General features: G+C 54.3%; 4 protein-coding genes across 4 annotated transcripts; 2 read left to right on the top strand and 2 right to left on the bottom strand.

The window, feature by feature from the left end:
• Positions 1 to 344: 344 nt before the first annotated feature.
• Positions 345 to 4496, bottom strand: J4E92_004716 (uncharacterized protein; the record flags this gene model as incomplete). The annotated part of the gene is made up of 6 exons (XM_051496104.1): positions 345 to 378; positions 491 to 957; positions 1008 to 1187; positions 1237 to 1424; positions 1473 to 1749; positions 1800 to 4496. The coding sequence occupies 6 exons, from the start codon at positions 4494 to 4496 to the stop codon at positions 345 to 347; spliced, it is 3843 nt and encodes a 1280-aa protein (XP_051353944.1).
• Positions 4497 to 4943: 447 nt separating this feature from the next.
• On the bottom strand, positions 4944 to 5776 carry CSM3 (chromosome segregation in meiosis- protein; the record flags this gene model as incomplete). The annotated part of the gene is made up of 2 exons (XM_051496105.1): positions 4944 to 5444; positions 5492 to 5776. 2 exons carry the CDS (start codon positions 5774 to 5776, stop codon positions 4944 to 4946), a joined length of 786 nt encoding a protein of 261 aa, XP_051353945.1.
• A 373-nt stretch (positions 5777 to 6149) lies between these two features.
• On the top strand, positions 6150 to 8356 carry J4E92_004718 (uncharacterized protein; the record flags this gene model as incomplete). The annotated part of the gene is made up of 7 exons (XM_051496106.1): positions 6150 to 6374; positions 6425 to 6503; positions 6550 to 6668; positions 6716 to 7327; positions 7378 to 7530; positions 7632 to 7945; positions 8002 to 8356. The coding sequence occupies 7 exons, from the start codon at positions 6150 to 6152 to the stop codon at positions 8354 to 8356; spliced, it is 1857 nt and encodes a 618-aa protein (XP_051353946.1).
• Positions 8357 to 11720: 3364 nt separating this feature from the next.
• Positions 11721 to 13401, top strand: J4E92_004719 (uncharacterized protein; the record flags this gene model as incomplete). The annotated part of the gene is made up of 3 exons (XM_051496107.1): positions 11721 to 12340; positions 12392 to 13005; positions 13055 to 13401. The coding sequence occupies 3 exons, from the start codon at positions 11721 to 11723 to the stop codon at positions 13399 to 13401; spliced, it is 1581 nt and encodes a 526-aa protein (XP_051353947.1).
• Between the last annotated feature and the right edge of the window lie 5906 nt (positions 13402 to 19307).

The following is a 19307-nucleotide window of genomic DNA, read 5'->3' on the forward strand; positions in this document are numbered from 1 at the left end:
AGGGCATGCGCGCGTGTGCCCATCGTGAACTGTTTCTCAGCCGCAACCCGAACATGCTGCAACAAACTTCACGATTCACTTCCCCGCATGCAGCCAACGCGCCCAATTATGCAGACGCCCAATTCATGCGTCATGTTCATGCCACGCCCAAGAGCCAAGCCTAAAAGACGGAGTCTGAAACCGATAAGCGAAAGCCGGTCGATCCCAATGTCCAGACGCGCGAGTCACGCAACAAATGTCCTGAGGCCCCACATCCTCCCGTCAAAACTGCAGGATCGTGAAACACAAATTACCCCACCCTCGCCCGCGGACCGGGGTCGCTCGTCATGTTCTGGAACCTACGATTACAGGTACAAGCTTGCGCAGTTGCAAATGTCGCTGTTTCAAACACTTGTCAGCGCACATCCCAGACGTCCCAAACACCAGGGCGCAAGCACCAGGAACAACCCGCCGGTGCGGAATCGGGAGCAAGAAGAAACAGAGCACGTACCGTTTGATGAGTTCCTGACACGTTCCCATTTTTTGGAACAGCGTCGGGTCGCCGATAATCCGAGCCGCGTTCTTGACTTCGCGGCACGTCTCGTCTAGTCGGGTGATGACGCGGACAATGGTGCCCTCCATGACATCTGTCAGGTCTGTTATGCGATTGAATGACATGCCTCGTGCCCACTCATACACCACTTCGACCATGCCGAAGCGGGGTTTGCTGACAAAGTCATTCGAATCATCAGCCGAGAGGATAACCTGGTGCAGAGTCTGTATCTTGTTGACCTTTTCGGAGATCTCAACAATCTTTGCGACGCCGCGTTCCAGATTTGCAGTTAGCGTAGGCTCTACGTCGGTCTTCTCTTGGAAGACAAACGCCGAGAGTAGTGCGACGATTTCTTCCGGTTCGTACTCGGCGAGGACGTTTTCTAAAACGAGCTCGGTAAGGACCAGCTCATCGGCTGAGTGGATCTGAAAGCTGTCAGTGGATGGGTGGAGCTTGAAGTCAGTGTCAAGCATACCTCGCAGGCTACCTTGCCTTTCAGCTCCACGCGAGAACCTTCGTCAATAAAGCCGAGATCCTTGAGAACCTGTATGCGCTGTTCGTAGTCAGGGAGTAGCTGTAGATTTTGGTCTGACATGAGCTGGCGGAGAGCAAGGATGTTTTCCTTGATCAGCCACTGATCGTGCTCCATCGTGAACTACGAAGATTAGCATGGGTTGAGGACACTGCCGAACGCGAACACGTACATGTTTCAAGAAGTTTGGGCATTTCAAACATTCTTTGCTAACCGCATTCAGTCCTTCTTTCCTGCGGGCTTCCTCCAGTTCACGGAACTTGAGGCTCTTGATCTTGCTGTAATCGTACTCATCCCAGTCTTCGTAATCCCATGATCCACACAAGGGCAGGAATTGGGATTCAGCCAGCTTCAATGTGTCTGACGAGGCTGTTAGCGCCGGACCCAGACCGTAGCGCACCCACTTACCTTTCTTGCGATTCAAATTTTGAACAGAATCAGGAACATCGATGATGGTCTTGGTGAAGCACTCGATGTCGTTCAGGGGTACGTAGGCTGCCTTCAGGATCAAGTCCTTGGGACTGTTCGGTAGTTTGCGGAAGTGCTTTGCAAAGGGACCGAGATACGGCAAAAGGTCGTCAGGCTGACGATCGTGATGCTGCGCCACCTCCAAGACTTTGACTGTAGGCTCATTGCCCTTGCTAGTGCCATCTTGCATTAACATACCCGCTGTTCGTTTGTTGTCCTGACTGCGTGAGTAATGAGCTAATTTGAAGGCGAAAGTGAAGCGTGTACCTTCTTGTATACGATCAATCTGTTCTTCGACAAAGCCTTCCTGCCAATAGGGTTGATGAGAAGACTCAGATGCATCTCATTAGTTAGTCGCTTGTAATCCTCACAAGACTGGTGGCACGCCTCTAGGTCGATATCGCAGATATCACAAGGTTCTCGCTTGATCTTCTCCAACTCAGCCTCCGAGACCTTGACCTTGCCTTGATGTTCAGGCAGTAATGCTTGAGTGGCATTCTCGCTGAAACTTCGCTTGATCATCTCTTCAATCTTCAGGGCTTCTACACGCAGAAGGTTCAGCATCATGTTGTAGGTGAGACGGAACTGTGATCTCAGCTTCGTGGGTTCCCCCAGCATCATCTGACGAAGTCTGGCTGCTGGTGGCGCCTCATCGGCCCCGGGCGCGCAGATGATGACAGTGCCGACTGTGTCAAGTCCTCGCCGACCTGCACGACCGGCCATCTGAGTGTACTCGCCGGGCAGCAAATCACGGAACTCGCGGCCGTCGTGCTTACGGAACCCAGAGAACACAACGGTCCTGGTAGGAAGATTAAGGCCCATGGCGAAAGTTTCCGTGGCAAAGAGAACCTTGACAAGCGTCTTCGCAAAGAGGATCTCAACAACCTCCTTGACGATCGGCAACATGCCACCGTGATGGACGGCAATACCTCGACTAAGCAGCTCTCTCAGCCGCTTGATCTGAGGGAGCTCACGGTCTTCCTTGCTCAGTCGAGCCAGTGACTTCTCAATGGTCATATGTATCGCACTCTTCTCCGCAGCATTGCAATAGTCGATGTTAGACAGCGCTTCAGCGTTTTCCTCGCAGCGCTTCTTGGAGAAGACGAATATGCAAGCAGGCAGGAGATCCTTGCTTCGGAGATGCTGTATGAGGTGGACCCAGATGTTTCTATCCTGGGCGGCAGTCGTACGACCGCCACCACGGCCCGTCCTTGCGATATTACCTCGGCCTCTAGCAGCGGGCGGGCCTCCACCGCGAGGTCCCCCTCGACCGCCACCTTGTTGACCTCGTCCGCGTTGGTTCTGGCCTCCTCTGGCGGGTGGGCCTCCACGACCACCACCGCCCCTGCCGGCTTGTGCATCGTTTGCAGGAGGTGCCTTGACCTTGTCTTTGCCAGACAGGATATCGTTCGCGTCTTTCCAGCCATTATCGATGAACTTCTTGTCTGCTGTAACGATCTTGTGGATGCCTTTGCCAGCCCATAGGTAATGCTCCAGAGGAATTGGGCGTTTCGGAGTAGAGATGACGTAGATGTCTTTCTTCTTTGTTCGACCCACCCAAGACGCGAACTCATATGTGTTGGGTACGGTGGCGGACAGGAGAATGAGTGTTACATGCTCCGGCAGCATTATGATGACCTCTTCCCATACGACACCTCGCTCGAGATCGTTGACATAATGCACTTCATCAAAGATGACAAACTCGACGTCTCTGATAAGATCTGCTCCTCGGTACAGCATACTTCGAAGAATCTCGGTGGTCATGATGAGACAGCTGGCTTCGGGCCTGATCTGCACGTCTCCCGTGAGAATGCCGACATCATCAAATGTTTGGCGGAAGTCGCGGAACTTTTGATTACTGAGAGCTTTGATGGGAGAAGTATATATAGCTTTCGTCATATGCTTTGCAGCAAGCGCGATGGCGTACTCTGCAACCACGGTCTTGCCGGCGGACGTATGCGCGGCTACAAACACAGAATCGCCATGCTCAAGATGATAAACTGCTTCTTTCTGGAATGTATCGAGCTCAAAGGGATACTCGCGCGCCATTTCCGGAACAAGTTCCCGGAAGTTAGTAATGTCGCGGTTGATGTCAACCATGTGAGCCCATTCTCGTCCGCCCTTCCTTCCAGCACTCATGGCAAGTGGACCATGAGGTGCCAGAGCAGGGAACTCTACTGGCAACAAAGCATCGATCTCTTCGTCTCCAGCATCTTGGTCTTCATCAGGTTCCCCATTTGCGCCAGTCTTGTCGTTGACATCCTCGTCATCCGCATCAGTGTCTTTGGGAGCTGCAGATGCTTCACCCAAGGTATCTTCGACCTCCTGAGCAGTCTTGGCATCCGTAGTTGGCTTCTTCTGGAAGTCAAGACCACGCGTGAAGCCAGGCGGCACCTCCAGTAAGCCACCTTCAGCACTGAAGTTGATGACTCTGTCGAGACCGCCACTCTTTTTCCCATTCGCACTCTCTTGCTGCTGGATTGCTTCATCTTCAATGGCAGCTACTGCTTCCACGCCATCAAGGCCGCCGGGCGCGAATGGAAAGAAGCCAGCTGCTCCACGTACGAATTCAGCTCTGTTAGCAGGCTTCCTGAGAAGCGAAGTGGAGTTCTTGGCTGTTGCTGAGTTTGCCGGAACGGTGACCTCCTTGTATCCAGTGACGCGGCCTTCTAGTCCCTCGCGTGTGAAGCGGATGATGGTCCGGGTCTGAGTTGGGGCGATCTGGAATAGGCTTCGGTAATTGGTAGGTGCATCCCAGCGCTGCTGAAGCTGATTCAGCCACTGCGTGTTGAAAGATTTGGAGGGTGTTAGAAATTCTTGCTCCAATTCCTTCTTGATGGCCTCTTTGGTTTTCCGCTGTCGCTTGGGTGGCCGCTGTTCGCCAGCTATCGAATCTATCCCATCCTCGTCGAGGTTGCTGCCGCGTAGCCGCAGCTTTTCCAATTCTCCAGACAGAGCCTCCATAATCGCGAGTTGAGTGCGAATCTGGTAGGGTACTGTGCCTGTGGGATTGTGGCGCGACCGAGTGAGAAAATGGATGACGTTGTTCGGCGCGCCAAGCCGTGTCAGGAAGGACCCACCTAGGCACTTCCCCCGCCATACACAGCGTCGGTGCTCCTAGCATGTAAGATTCAACACGCCGTACCTGCATATGCACCACGAGTAAGATAGATCCTAGGAGAGCCCGCGATAAGCCCATGATATAGTAGGGTATGCCCAGGAATAGCAGAGTCCTTATCTCTACGCTGCACATAATGTCTAATTGGGTATAGAAGGCTACATGGTAGCCGGTTCCAAGTGCTAATCATAGCTCATCGTCACTTCATGACCGAGCGCCATCGCTCGTATGGTATTATCCCCAAACGCCGCGCTATGATTGATCAAAATCTGTTTGCAACATCACGTAGCTGCTCAATCCCACATGTCGTCCATCTCTGCCATTGCCTCCATATCGTCCGCAAAAGGATCGTCTTGTGTGGGCATTGGTCGCGTTGGGAGTGTCTTGGGTGCTGTGTAGCTGGGCTGTTCGCTCTCAGCTAATAGTGCATCTAACTCGTCGTCGTCGGGGTCCCCGCTCTCTGGTGGTTCCGCTGCATCGCCTGTTGCATTGCGTGTAGATGCCTCCCGTTCTGTTGGGTGGCCTGCGTCTTCTTGGCCGCCGTTCTCGACGCCCTCCATGTCTTCGGTGCTCTGTTGTGGGGTCTTCTCTCGGCCCGCATCGTCGTCGTCTTCATCCTGTCCTGTGTTGCGGCGCGGTTTGCCTTCGTCGATCCAATCCTTCCGCATCAGCTGCATGCGCTTTGTATGGCCGACCTTCTCGATGATGGCTAGGGCGTCTGCAAACTTGGCGCGGGGGTAAAGATCGTCGAGCCACAGCTGGTACATGTTCAGCATACGGGCAATGTCTCCATACTGGAATTGAGTTAGTCCGTGGGTCTACTTGTTCAGGATAAACGTACCTCATGACCCTTCCCTTTGAAACGGAGGCGATCCTTTGAGATTTTGCGCAAGCGGGGAATGCCAGGGTCCGACAGCAGCCGCTGGTCATCGAGTTTCGGCGCAGGCTGGCGCTTTTTTGTGATGACAATCTCTTCGTCAACGCCTAGGCCGCCCGCAGTATCGCTGTTCTTGTTGCTTCGGTACTGCGGCTGTGGCGGGTTCTCGGTGGATTGAATCGGTTCTTCGGGATTTGTGACATCTTTGAGGATGTCGTCGAGATCATCGTCGGAGTCGTGAGTGGCCATTATATCTGGTGAGGGCTATTGTGGGTGCAATGGGGTCGGTATCTTCGTGGATCATCAAGTTCCCATCGCGCGACGCGTCGGACGCGTTCAGTCATACGCACGGACCCAGCATCACTAGCCGAATGTGGCGCAACTAGATCTTTGTCTAGGCAGGGTCCAACCAAGCTCTCGAATGCAGCTTTGCGGTCACACATCGTCTTCACTGTCCTGACATTTGCTATAATCACTACCGCCTCTCCCGCTGCTATTATTCTGCGACTATACGTTTGCTGCGCAGACGTCCCGTATCGCAGCTGTATCGTGGTGCTACTGCCTTTGCGACAGCGGGTTTGCGGCTCGTGATCGAGGCCCAACGCGCCCTAGACCTCATACAATGGCAGCATCAAATGTGCTTTCCGCCGACGCGGTAGCTCCAAGACTCGACTTTTTACTACGGCGTGCCCGTGCTGTCAAGCAGAGTACTGCCATCGATCCTCCACTCCAAGTTTCTGAGCTTGTACCCGAAAGCGAGCCTCTGCTCGGCGAGATCGAAGGAGGGAAGGAAGTGCGAACGCTTGCGGTCGAGAGTGCAGCCAAGAGTGTATTCTATGCCAATCTTGTCAGTTATCATGCCACGGAATCAGCTCCGCCAGTTGCTTACATGTTCAGGGTTCCACTCAGATTGAGGAGCCGGCCTTCGTAACCGTCTGGAATTTACTCGACATCCTCCAGTACTGTGGAGATCGGGGTAGGTTCTTTTGCCGCACTGTCTGGATATTGTCTGACCTTCCCAGACCTCTGCCATCCGCAGCTTGTACTGTTGCTCATCGAAGAACTGCTTGACAGCCAATCCATCTCAGGATGTCGCACGGTATTCAATTTCCTCGAATCGCGGAGAGAGACCATCATTGCGGTATGTTGTCCCTGCTACTATTTTTAACCATTCTCATCGTGCCGCAGATCAACTCCAAGAATAAAGATCTTGTCATCTTACGGCTGTGTAATGAGCTGCTCCGCCGGCTATCTCGCGCGGAAGATCCGGTATTCTGTGGCCGCGTCTACATCTTCATGTTTCAGAGCTTTCCCTTGGGCGACAAGAGTTCGGTAAATCTGCGGGGCAATTTCCACGTGGAGAATGTGACGACATTCGAGGACTTCCTCAAGGAATCGAATACGGACGAGGACTCTATGCAGATCGATGCTGATGGGTCTGTTCCTGCTCCCAAGGAAGAGTCAAAGTCAGAGGAACCAGTCATTCAAACTGAGGATATCGACAAGAGCAAGGACGCGAAACCTACGACACTTGACACCGAGACTCTCTATCCAGTATTCTGGTCATTGCAACACTCCTTCTCGAATCCACCCAGGCTTTTCGAAGAAGACAATTTCAAGCAATTTCAGAAGAGCTTGGAGGCGACGCTAGCCAAATTCAGGGAAGTGCCCAAAGTGATCCAGGCCGGAGATTCAGAGCGAAAGAAGGGACAAAAGTCGCGAGACGATGACGACTACGATGCATTCGCCAACTCCTTTAATCCTAAGTATCTTACAAGCCGTGATCTGTTCAAGCTCGAGGTACGCAAGATTGCCACTATCAATCTTGCGCTAGGACTGACAATCTCCAGCTGAGCGATCTCGCCTTCCAACGCCACATCCTTGTCCAAGCACTGATACTCATCGATTTTTTGTTGACTCTGACCGAGGGGTCCAAGAGCAAGCCATTTTACCAAAATGCGCAGAAGGCGATGCAATACAACTTCACATTGCGCGAGGAAGACGTAAGTGCCCATCATTTGCCTCTTCTCACACCCTCCGTCACACTCTCGTGCTCGCTTCGCTGTCCATGATCATCATCTTCTCGGCTGACCACAAAGCACAGACCGAGTGGGCATTGGGCATCAAGACGGCTATTGCAAATTACCTGCAGGAAGGCCCAGATGGCAAATTCTACTACCGGATGGTGGACACCGTGCTTTCCCGCGACAAAAACTGGGTACGATGGAAGATGGAGAACTGCCAACCATTCACTAGAGATCGAGTCCCCACAACGGACTTCCAACAAGCCAAATCTGGGGCGCAGAAAGCTGTTGTTGGTAAGAAGGCGTCCAAGCCCATGGGTGTTCCCAGCAGCTTGAATTTCCTCTACAACAATGAAGCGGATAAGGGTCTCTCTCAACTACGGCAAAGCGACAGGTACGTGCTCCGCTCGTCCGACTGACACTCGATCCCAGCTTCTGACGTCCAGTCAGGTTCAATGTGCCGAATGCAGAGTCATATGCAAAAAAAGTGAAGATGACCGACTTGGATCTGGAACTGACTGACGCAGAAGACGAGAAGCGGCAAGCGGGGGAAAAGAAGTCCAGCTACATCTGGCGAGGTCTTCGCGTGGCTTCGAAGACGCAGCTAAGCTCGTTCGATAGAATCGAGCATGGCAAAGGCCTCGAGGCTCTTCAGCCGGCCACCTCTTCCATTGAGGCGACGGGCGTTGACGCTGCACCCACTGCTTCGGAAGACCAGGGGGCTATTCCGCAAGACGAGCATCAGAGCGTCGAGGAGCAGCGGCCCGACCAGCGTAGTCAAGTGACTGCGGAACCAGCGGCGTAGTGGTAGCAGCGACAGGGGCAGTGTCGCCTGCGCCAGCTCGGTATGAATTATCGACGGCTCTTGAGAAACACATGAGCTTTTCCTCATACGTTACTGTGCAGTATGGGGAGCATTGTGGCGCTTTCCCATCGAATTTATCGCTGCAAGCGAAGAGAACATGGGGTTCATCTCCCCGAGCCACTCTCAGCGTATCGATAGATCGGAGGCCAGTCATAGTGTGAGCGACCGCACAGCCGGTCGCCAACGGCGCCCCTCAATCTGCAACGCCACGACTGGAGGTCGGAAGGCTGTGTGCGGCGCGAGCAGGCAGTGGAGATGAAGAGCCCCATGCTGATGAATAGAAGTCTTCGCAATATAGCCTCATCGCGTGGGAATGTACGCCGTTTCCCGGGACTCGCTCTGATGTAACCACGATGGCAAGATTGTGGCTCTCGTGCCTGGCTAAGCATGACGGAGTGTCCAGGCCCTTGAGGAATGCTCTGATCACAGATGTGCCGTGATGCGCCGGGGTGGGGCCGTCTTCAGGCTCATTGAATGAGTTGTCAGCACAAAATCCACCTACGTGGGAGATGCTGCATGATTCCGAAATGAAGGGACCTGTACGACCTGACACGACCGTTCAGCGCAGTCCGAGGCTTCCAAGGTTCTCTGCGGTGGACTGGCACGCGGTGGGACCACCTCATGATGACATGACAAGTTGCGAACCACACGGCGGCCACGGGCCCAGACTGCTGGCAACGGATCGCAATCATATTCAATGCATTATGTTCGCGAGAGGGACCGAAGCATAAGGACCAGAGGCAGGCATGTTCTGCCGACACTGGACAGGCACCCATGCGCTCATCAAACCCACACAAGTGTTGCGTCCCCCACCAATGGCCCGCCAGCGTATTCGCGGTTTCGCTATCGCTTGCTCCTGTCATTTCCACAGGCCGTCCTCATCCGCCAGCCGGGCGGTCTTGGCGTTGTTTGGGAAATCGACCGCGACGCCCTGCCGGCATCGCGTTTTGGAGATTGCGTGTGCGCCGCCGGCGACGTGCTTTTTGTCGTTGCGAAACGGGCCAAACGCTGGCGGTTACCCGCGTGCTTCACAGGCAGCGTGCAAAAACAATATGCGCCGGTTCAGGCAATGCGACCGCAGACGGCGCGAGGCGGACAGTGTGCATCATTCGTCACGGGCGCTGGCCGCGGTATCGGCTACACGTTCAGGTCTGCTTTGGACACGGGCGATGGCGATCACGACGGAACGGCGCAGCAGGGGTGGCTTGCGCATCGCCCATTTTTCCCTGCAGTGCGGCCGAGCAGACTGTTGCGGTGCGCGCAGCCTCGTTGGCAGGTCATTCGCGCGCTCCAGCACCGTTTCAGCGCGCTTGCTTGGACACGCACTTCCAAACACGTTACGATAACCACCGCTGTCACCCAACTACCGACAGCCCACCAGCGTCGCACACAGTCGCACTACAGCGAGAACAGGCTTCGAGAAACAGCCAACTTCAGCATTTTCCCGGCGCGGGCCGAGCTTTTGGCCGTTAGATCGTTGTTAGCCCAGCCAGATCTGTTGCGCGCTGGTGACCCCCCGCTGCCCATTGGCGACGGCGTCATTGCTAGCCGCTCGACTGCTCACCACACTGGATCAAGCAGGTGTGCAGCTGCAACACACATGTAGCTAGACGCGGTTCCTTGGTTGCCGGCCAGCATCATGGGTCACGGCTGAAGACGACCAAGGTTCAAAGTTCATGCATCTGAGCGGGCGCGATGGGCGGCTCAAACCACTGGCACTGGCAAGGCTGATGCACCGCGTTCCTGACGCATACGCAATTTGCGGTCCGTCGTCAGTAACATTTGACAGGTGCCAGAAGAAGCACTGGGGAGCCACCGGCCCAAGGCGGCCTGGTCCACCACCCAGCGCGACGTCGCCGTGTGAAGGTTGGTGGTTCGACGACAGTAGCAGCGAGTACACGAACCTGGCGGCACCAAGTCCGACCTTCACCACCACACCACCATCTCGTCCGTTCATAAACCACACTAAAGCAGCATTGACAGCAACACCCCGCAACAAGCCGTGCAAGCGTTGCCGAGCCCTGTAACATCCCTGCGCTTTCTCGCTGCGGGTTCCTTGGACTTCCCGCATCGCATCTGGCCAATAATGGCGCCGCCGCCTGCCTCGACGTTCGACTGCGAGACGCCACGGATCAGTCCTTGCTCGTCGGCCATTTTTCTACACGGGCCCTGGTCTATGCATGTAGCCTGCAGCCCACCATGTTCACGCACCGCTCGCTCCCCTTCCCTTTCGAGGGGAGGGCACCCTGGCATGCAGCACACCTGATCCAGAGCCTTTCGATTCGCCCGTTCCCGCTCCGTCTCTCCTTCGTAGTAGGCCCACGTCCCGAGCTACCGTATCCCTGTGCCCTGAGCCTTTGGGGTCTGCTAGCCCTCGACGTTAGTCACGCTTCTCGTCGTGTAACAAGCTGCTTCCAGATCCTCGAAGGATATCATGTTTCCCTAAGAGGCACCGCTGTCCATGCGTAGTCTGACCCTAGTCCCTCGCACTTGTCTTAACCTCGATTTTATCCGGATCGTCGTCAGTAGAGTACCGTCAAGCCTTTTTGTCTGAATGATCTGTTCCCCTCCCCTGCCGCCATCGCTGATATAGCCTCCGACGGTTCCTGGCCCTCTTTACAAAGGCCTACCCATCGCTGACTACCAGACTACGCTTTCACTCTTCCAAGCAAGTCGACTGTCCATCACCTCAACTCTTGTCAAGCATCAAGCGCCCACCGTCAGCGTCTATCTTTATTTGGCTCCCAGTATCACCTCCCCGGTAGCTTCTATTTCAAGCTTGAAGTTGCACCAAAACTCCGCGCCCCAATCCTACTGTCGGTACGACATCAGCTTTCAGCCTGGCTTCGCATACCCGCCATCCTTAGACCCACCAACACGCCAGCCTCGAACTGCCCGTTCGTAACAGTCTCGCGTCTTCAACGCGTGCTGGACTCGCCGTCGTAGTACTGCGACTGCCTTCACTCTTTCTCGCTGATCACCCGCATCAAACCCCGCACAGGGTTCGAGCGACGATCAACTGTCCACACCAAGCTTCGTCAGATCTTTACCCCTTGCGGAATCCGCAGTCTGGTACAAGTTCGAACAAGGACGCCAGCATCACCAGTCTTGAGGCCTTCCTGGTGACCACAATAACTAGGTAAGCAGCGGTCCAGCTTGAGGCCCGCTTCCCACTAACAGCGAGTCACAGGAGAGGTATCAGCCACACAGCTAAGCCTACATCTACTCCACTACATCAGTTCAAAAAGCGCCAATGGTCGACGGAAGCTTCCTCGTTCCTTTGTCTCCGCCTAGCTCGCCGCACATGTCTGCGTATAGCACGACTTCTGCAGACAACGAGTGGCATTCATCAGAATACAGAACTCTGGAACATACCCCACCACATTCAGATAGCGACATGGCCATGCTCCAAGCTGAGGTCGCTGGACACAACCTCGACATGAAGCGACCGTCAATGCGAACACACAAGAGCTTTCCTTACCTCCTCGACGGCAAGAGCCACCTGAACAGCGGCAGCAACACACCATCCGGACTTGATGAGATCGAGCAGCACGACATCCCAAATGTAACCTTTGGAGGTTCAGCACCCACCAGCCCAATCTCGAGACTGACGCCCCCCTCCACCAACGATGGTGTCAATGTGGAGAAGCTCGAGGACCAAGAAGACGACGATCTGATCCTCGACGACAAGGACGACTGCGAGGATGGAGAGGACAAGGGTGAAGATAGGCAACCTATGACCGCCGCGGAGATACGTGCTGCCAAGCGGAAGATGAAGAGGTTCAGACTTACCCACAACCAAACTCGGTTCCTCATGAGCGAATTCGCCCGACAAGCACACCCAGATGCAGCTCACAGAGAGCGACTAGCCCGAGAGATTCCCGGTCTCAGCCCCCGTCAGGTCCAGGTCTGGTTCCAGAACAGGTGAGTCGTGTCATAAACCACCGAAGGATGCATGTGCTGACATATGTACAGGCGTGCCAAGCTCAAGAGATTAACAAGCGACGACCGTGAGCGTATGATGAGGTCGCGAGCCTTACCAGACGACTTCGATATGGCCTCAGCATTGCATTCACCATTCGGAAACTCCCATGGTCTAGGCACACCGCTGGCATCACCCGCATCTTACGGGTCAAGTTTCCCCGAAGGCAACATGATGCGACCACTAAGCATTGATACCTTCCGGCGAGGGCCGCTCGACTCGCACATGTCACCCACGGGCATTAGCCCAGCGTTCGGTGGATTCACCTTTACTCCACCCCAGTCCGCAACCGATACCATTTCACCGGTATCAGCCCACGAGGGATCCCCCTTTGGCTTCCATTCAGCGCCGCTCGACACTAGCCCCAGAACGTCCAACCCTTTCTCCATGCCTGTCAGCAACCCTACCGCTTATGCTGCACAACATAGCATCCCACGCCTCTCGCTCCATGCCGACCGAATCGCAAGAAGTCGTGCCGAGTCTCTGCAGTCGCCTTTGAGGACTAGCATGAGCTACACTGGCAGTCACGACAGCAATGGCTCCGAGAACCATCACGACAGTCGGTCCTACTCGAGCTCTATGATGCCCTATGGTATTGGCTACTCCTGTAAGTTTACATAACCCACGTGGGCTTTCCACCGTTCTAACTTAACCAGACTCCCCAGTACCAGGCTTCGGAACTTCCACGGGCAACAGAATGCGGTCCTTCTCCAACGGCGTTCCCCGGCGCATTGAGTTGAGCACCCACTACACGCCTCAACGCAACGGATCGACACCACAAACAGCCCACTTTCCATCCTTTTCTGGCTCACCGCTCGTAACACCTCAGAGCTATGCAATGCCTCAGATGAGCGCACCTCACCACATGTCGTCATTCCCAAACTCCTACATGCGGAACGACTCGGCGCACAATGACTCGTATTCTGCCGTCGGCTCTGTCCTGGGAGAAGTCATGGAGAACACCAGCCAGCACAGCGACGACCATCACAACGATCAGTACTAAGCGCTCGAATGTTTTGATTACTTTGAATTTATTTTGCGGTCAAGATTATGAACAGCGTGCTATGTCTTATCAAGAAAAAATGGGTACGGATATATGTTTCGACTGGATTGATGACATGACCACTGTCTTGTATCACCAACCTTCTGCGATACCAGTCTCGCATCTCTATACGAATTCTTCGGTGGTTGTTTCGACATATTTTATCATAGCAGGCAGGCGATTACCCCTTGTTTCCGATCTCCTTTCAACAACAACCCTTCGCAGCTCGATTTTGCAGCGCATATTGGTATTATCATTCTATGTATCATCTTATCCTACAATCACCGCATCTCATTGTGGCAATTCAAACCCTTCAACGCAAACGCTGTACCCACTTCTCATTTCTTGGCCCTGCCGCCACTCTGCCATGTCCAATATACACGGCCACACTTGAGGCGCTTCGGAAAAAGCCATACCTGTACAAACTGCAAAGAGGCGAAAGTAATACCCACCTGACACGGCCGATCACACAACAGAACAAGTTAATGATACCCCACATCTTCCAATACAATCTTGCAGGGCGGCTACCGTCACTGCTGTGGATCTGCTACCTGCATGTGCCTGACTAACTAACTTAACGGTGGACCGATTGACACACAGGTGGTGGCGGCAGCATCGCCAAGCAATCCACCGTCGTCGAACGACATGTACCTCTATATCCAAGCGAAACTAGTCCAAACCATCTGGCCAGCTACCCAGCCGCCTCATACCTGAGGCGATGTCGGAGCCTCTAGCGGACACCGAACCATGTGGATACCCTCTCTGCCCTTGCCTAGAAAGAAGTAGTCGCTCAAGCAACTTGACAAGCACTTCTTGTACACGGCCGGACAACGGGACGATGTCACATCAAGGGCCGTGAGCACCTCTCGCAGCGCAGAGGACTTGTTCCGAAATTCCGGGCGAAGAGAAAAACTGGGCGGATAGATCTAGACAGGAATGTGGATACTACGATTACGAATGAGCTGAGCCTACGAATGAAAAACTTCCCGCGTACAGCGCGAAGGCGAAAACAACTAATTACACTGACGACGTTTGGGCGTTGACAGACGCAGGTCGCTGCCATGGCTCGCGCAGAGTCTCACGCACACCCACATGGCAACCACACGCACAGTTTCACATCACCACTTGTATCATGCACTAGAATCTTCTTCAGCTAGAAAAGCTTCCACAAACCACCAAGCCGGCTTCCCCCTCAGCGCCCCAGCCGTCGATCCTTCCCTTCCACCATCGGATGGGTGGGGGAGGAAGAGGCGAGGCTATGGAAAGCATCACCATGCAGCTTCTCTGACCATCCCTAATCAAAGTCTCAAACACGCACATGACCACGAACATGTTTAGATTGCTCGCACAAGCTGCATAGCGTGGTAGGAATGGATGGATGGGGCGGGAAAGGGACGCGAAGCCAGACGGGGGGAAGAAAGGCATGATCTCCACACTTTACCCCAGACTTTACCTGCTTTGTGGGCTGCATGGCCTCAAGGACTGGTCGTCACTACATGCAGGTATGTGTACAGGATGGTGCTTGGCAGCAGATTAATTTCGGCTTCTGAGGCTCAGGAACCGATGGGTTGCATGGGTTGTAGTGCGTCGCAGTGTGGTGTTCTAGTGCGTTACTACGCTTTTGGTAGCGCGAGAGGCAGGGCAAGCTATGTACGGTAGGGGTAGGGTATAGCTGGGCGAAGTGGTGTGAGAGGATCGAAAGGTTGCGAAGAAATGATGTACACATGCTTGATAGCTTGTGCATATCGTGACAGGGAAAGCCATGGCATGTGTGGTTAAATTGGTTGAAGCAAGTGCGACCTACGTATACGGACATCGGATGGACCAGAACCAGAAAACTTGCTGGGTTCGGATGATGGGTCCTTACGTGCGGGAGGATTATTGTGGGTTGTGCAAGGTGGTACAACATGGAAGAAAAAAACGTGGAGAGCAAAACGGTGGAGTGACAGCGAGTAGAGTAGGGTCCTTGCGCCTTCTGTTTTTCGCGTCAGGTGCATGGACGTACGTTCATCGTGTGCTTTGGAAGATCGGGGTTTGTGCATTTTGCGGGGAAGATGGATGGTCGGTTATGCTCTGTTGTCAGGATCGGTATGCGTCGAGCTGCAGTATACACATCAGCAACAGAGTATGGAACTATGGCCAAGGGTTGATGGACAAAGACAAGGTGGGAATACGCCAGCAGCTGCGTGACACACTGGATATGAATTTCTTGCAGCGGCTGGCGTGTTTGAGTGGCTGGTTTGGCAGATTGGAGAGTTTCCGCTAAGAAGCGAATGCTAGGTGTGGATCTTAACTTTGTTAGAGTTATTAAACGGCTGCTGCTGGCATCGTTAGATTGAGGAGCCGCGGGTGCTCTGGTCAAGGCAAGAGAAAGATCTTAGGCTTAATCGTGGCTGGGCACGGCCGGGGTAAGGGCTACGCGGGCGAATTGGGTCATTCACAGAGCGCCTTCTTCCAAGCGGTGGTCTTCGAGAAGGCCATGGTACATGGTTCAGCGGAGACGTCGTGTGAATGGGCAGAGGATGTGCTGCAGCCGGTGCTGGGTACGGAAGCATGAGCGTGTGATCTAGGTTGATCGGCTGCTCTTCGTGTGCGATGAGGCTCGCCGTGCATGGCTCCAGCGGCGGTGTGATAGGCGCCCTCTAGAGACGTTTCTAGCAGCTTGTATTCTCGAGTTAAGCTCGCTAGCTTCGGCCACTTATCGACAAGGGCAGGGCCGGGGCAGGTTACTCCAGACCAAAGCAAGACGCGCGACTCAGGACGGACCACACCGAGCACAAGCGAAAGCAACCATGGCATTGACAACAACGCAGGCTTGCGCTGAAGTCATCGTGGCTCACCCATGGGGTAAGGCCGCCGCAATGCGGTACGCCATTCCGACAGAACCCTCGAGGGCCACCGTTCACCTCCTGCGGAGCGCATCATGTGCAGGACGAGCGTTGGCTAGCGTCCCCTGTCGCTGCTTTTGCACCACGCCCTCCACCTTGTTCCTCCACATTCCTTCCTTTCACAAACGTCCTCGCATCGCAGCCTAGCCGCTGAGCTTACCGGACCGGACCTTAGGCAATGGCGCTACCAGAAATATTGTCCGTCAGCTCGGTGGTGTGGTGCAAGGTACACATGAGTCGCGCCTTTGCGGTCCAAGGAGTCCGGAACGACGTGCCTGAAATGATGAGTAAGGGGACTGCCATCCCGGCTGAATTACGAGCTGGAACTGGTTCGACAGGAACTTTTAGCCTTCATGACGTGCGGAGAAGGCTCGAGGCTTATCCCACCACAAACACCCTATTGGCACTTCAAGAGCCGAGAAGGATCGTGGAGTCTGCAGTCTGGCGAGGTGGAGGGCACTGGGTTTCTCGGGGTCAGCCCTGCGACGCTGTGTTGTGCCTGTCGTCGTCGGTCCTGAGTTCCGGATGTGCGATTGGCCGGGTCGCATCAGGGTCGCTTTCCTGTTTTGGCGCGGAGTGAATTGCCAGTATTAGAGGCGATTGGTGGAAGACGCATATCACGTGGAGGTTGCGCTGCCAGCGTCTCGCTCCACAGGTCCCGAGGTCAGCAGGGATGCGACGACTTCTGGTAGCGCTGCCATGATGATGTAGAGATACGTACCTAAGGCGGCGCCTCGGTCGAGAAGCGAAATGCAGTAAGGTATTGGAAATGGCTGATACGCATGGCGAATAGATGCAGAATGTGTGAGCCGTTGGGCAGTCATGCTTCTTCGACAAGTTCGCTCGTGGTGGGTCAGGCTCTCGCGCCTCTGGAGAATGACGATGCACGCCAGAAGAAGCAAAGGGCGGGACGGGATGATGCAGACAACAAAGACGGGACGAGCACGACCTTCCAAATTTCTTCTTTCACCTGCATTGCTATCTCCCCACCCACATGCAACTTCCTCATCTGCAGCCACGGCCGGTACTTTGAGCAAAGCAAAGAATCCTACGGCAGCTTGATACGATGTCAATTTTGACTCCAACCCGTCACATGCCATCAACGCCAAAGGATTGTGAGGCGCTTTTAGTGCCCGAGGGTGGTTCCTCAGCCGTTATGCACCTGCGTTGATACGGCGCAGGGCGATCCTCGAAGGATACGAGCAAGGCCATGGCAGTCAGCGATCGGACGACGGCAAGCTTGCGCCATCGACACCAAACCTTCTGACCCACCTATTCGCGCGTCCGGGCACCGGAGCAAGATACGAGATGCGGAAGGCTGGCGCACGCTTTAAAAGCTGAGCTTGCCCCAAGACGCAGGCTTGGGAGACTACTCGAAGAGGAGCGTCTGCGTCTGCCACAGCCGGCGGCTTTTCTAACAGGAAAGTAAGAGTGGCACTTCGCCGAGGTAATGTGGGTGTGGCTGATGATGAGAGGTGGAACTTTTCGACGCCGCTGACGGTCAAAGTTTCCTCTTCCACGGTGCCCGTATGCGGGACTCTGCGACGTTCGTTTCCTCCTTCATCTCCACACCCCCAGATTTATGGGAATTGCGCTTTCCGCAGACTTGCATATCTCCGGCATCCCGAGGCGAATACTGCGGGGCGAATGCGATTGATGGAATTGCGATGGCCAACGCATCGTTAGGCATGGCTGTCCTCTTTTGTCGCAACACGACAGAATGCGGACGTCATGCCTTATTTCGTTGGTAGGGCGCGTGAGGTTTAATCCTCAGCGCTGAGGCGACTCGCCCACACGCAAGTATAAGAGGTCGTACCAAACCGCCCGAGACTACAAGCCATCTGGTCTGGCCTCGGTACCTGGCATTACGGACCGCTGCATTACACCCGCAGCAGGGTTTCAGCATCGGTCGTGTTCGTTGCTTTTGCGACCACGACATTGCTTCTGCTGTGCTGCCGGCGCATGCAAAACCGTCGGCTGTGCGCTGCTAATGCCACGCTGCATGACAGGATTCCGGCAGCTGCTGGCTGCACTCGGCTGCTGAAGTTGCCGTCTCGTTGTGTCACCGTTTCGTTTCGTGTGAGTCAAGGATTGCAACGGGCGATGATGGTGGCTGTTGAGTGGGTTGAGACCTCGGGAGCATTGATGGTGGGTAGACTCCCCAAGCGGCATGTCACTGGTGTCAGTAATCTCCAGGTAAGTGATACATAGTCAATGGGAGAGCCTGCATCTGCCTGGGCATGCCTTGGTGGCGGTATGCGTTCACATTGCCATACTCATTTGCAATGACCCACAGTCGCAGCTCATTGCTTCCACACGAAAGCAGACCCTGCCTCATGTAAGGCAGGAATTTTACAATCATCTCCTAGGACTCTACATCATTATGGAAAAGTTTGGGTCTTGAGACTAATGTAGACGGCGACGCACCTGTTGAGATTTCTCCAAGGTTATATGAGGTGGCCGCTCATCTGAACGGCCCTACCTAGGTACCCGCTGTAAGAACGTGGGCTGTACGCGTCCGAACACGCTAGACTTACAGTATTCTCCCCAGGTGTGACAATCGAGATTTCGATATTGCGACGGAAGGACGACCCATATACCGGTACCAAGATCATTTTGCAGTTGTCAATGATACGGTGGCACAGTAGTCCAGATTGCACTCTTGCAATCTCACACGCGTGCGGTCGATGGTTCAGGGTCATTACCTCTTGAATACCCTTCTTGAGTTACTGCAGTAATACTTCTAGCAACGGTTGACAGCACAGATCTGCATTACCCCAAGGTCAGGATTCCAATATCGAAAGAGCATATTTCACTGCATCCACCTTCATCGACGCCGGTTGCCACCCACTCCATTCACTGGTACTGTGAGGAAAGCCGCCCGTAGCATGCGCATTTTCCAAGATCTTATTACCTCACAAACCCTTTGTTGAGAGCGGTCGTAATCATGATGTTATCGCTGTCTCATGATTGTTCATT

Source organism: Alternaria infectoria (assembly GCF_024043175.1).
Source record: "Alternaria infectoria strain BMP 0036 chromosome Unknown scaffold_6, whole genome shotgun sequence".
In the NCBI taxonomy this organism is placed as follows: Eukaryota; Fungi; Ascomycota; class Dothideomycetes; order Pleosporales; family Pleosporaceae; genus Alternaria; species Alternaria infectoria.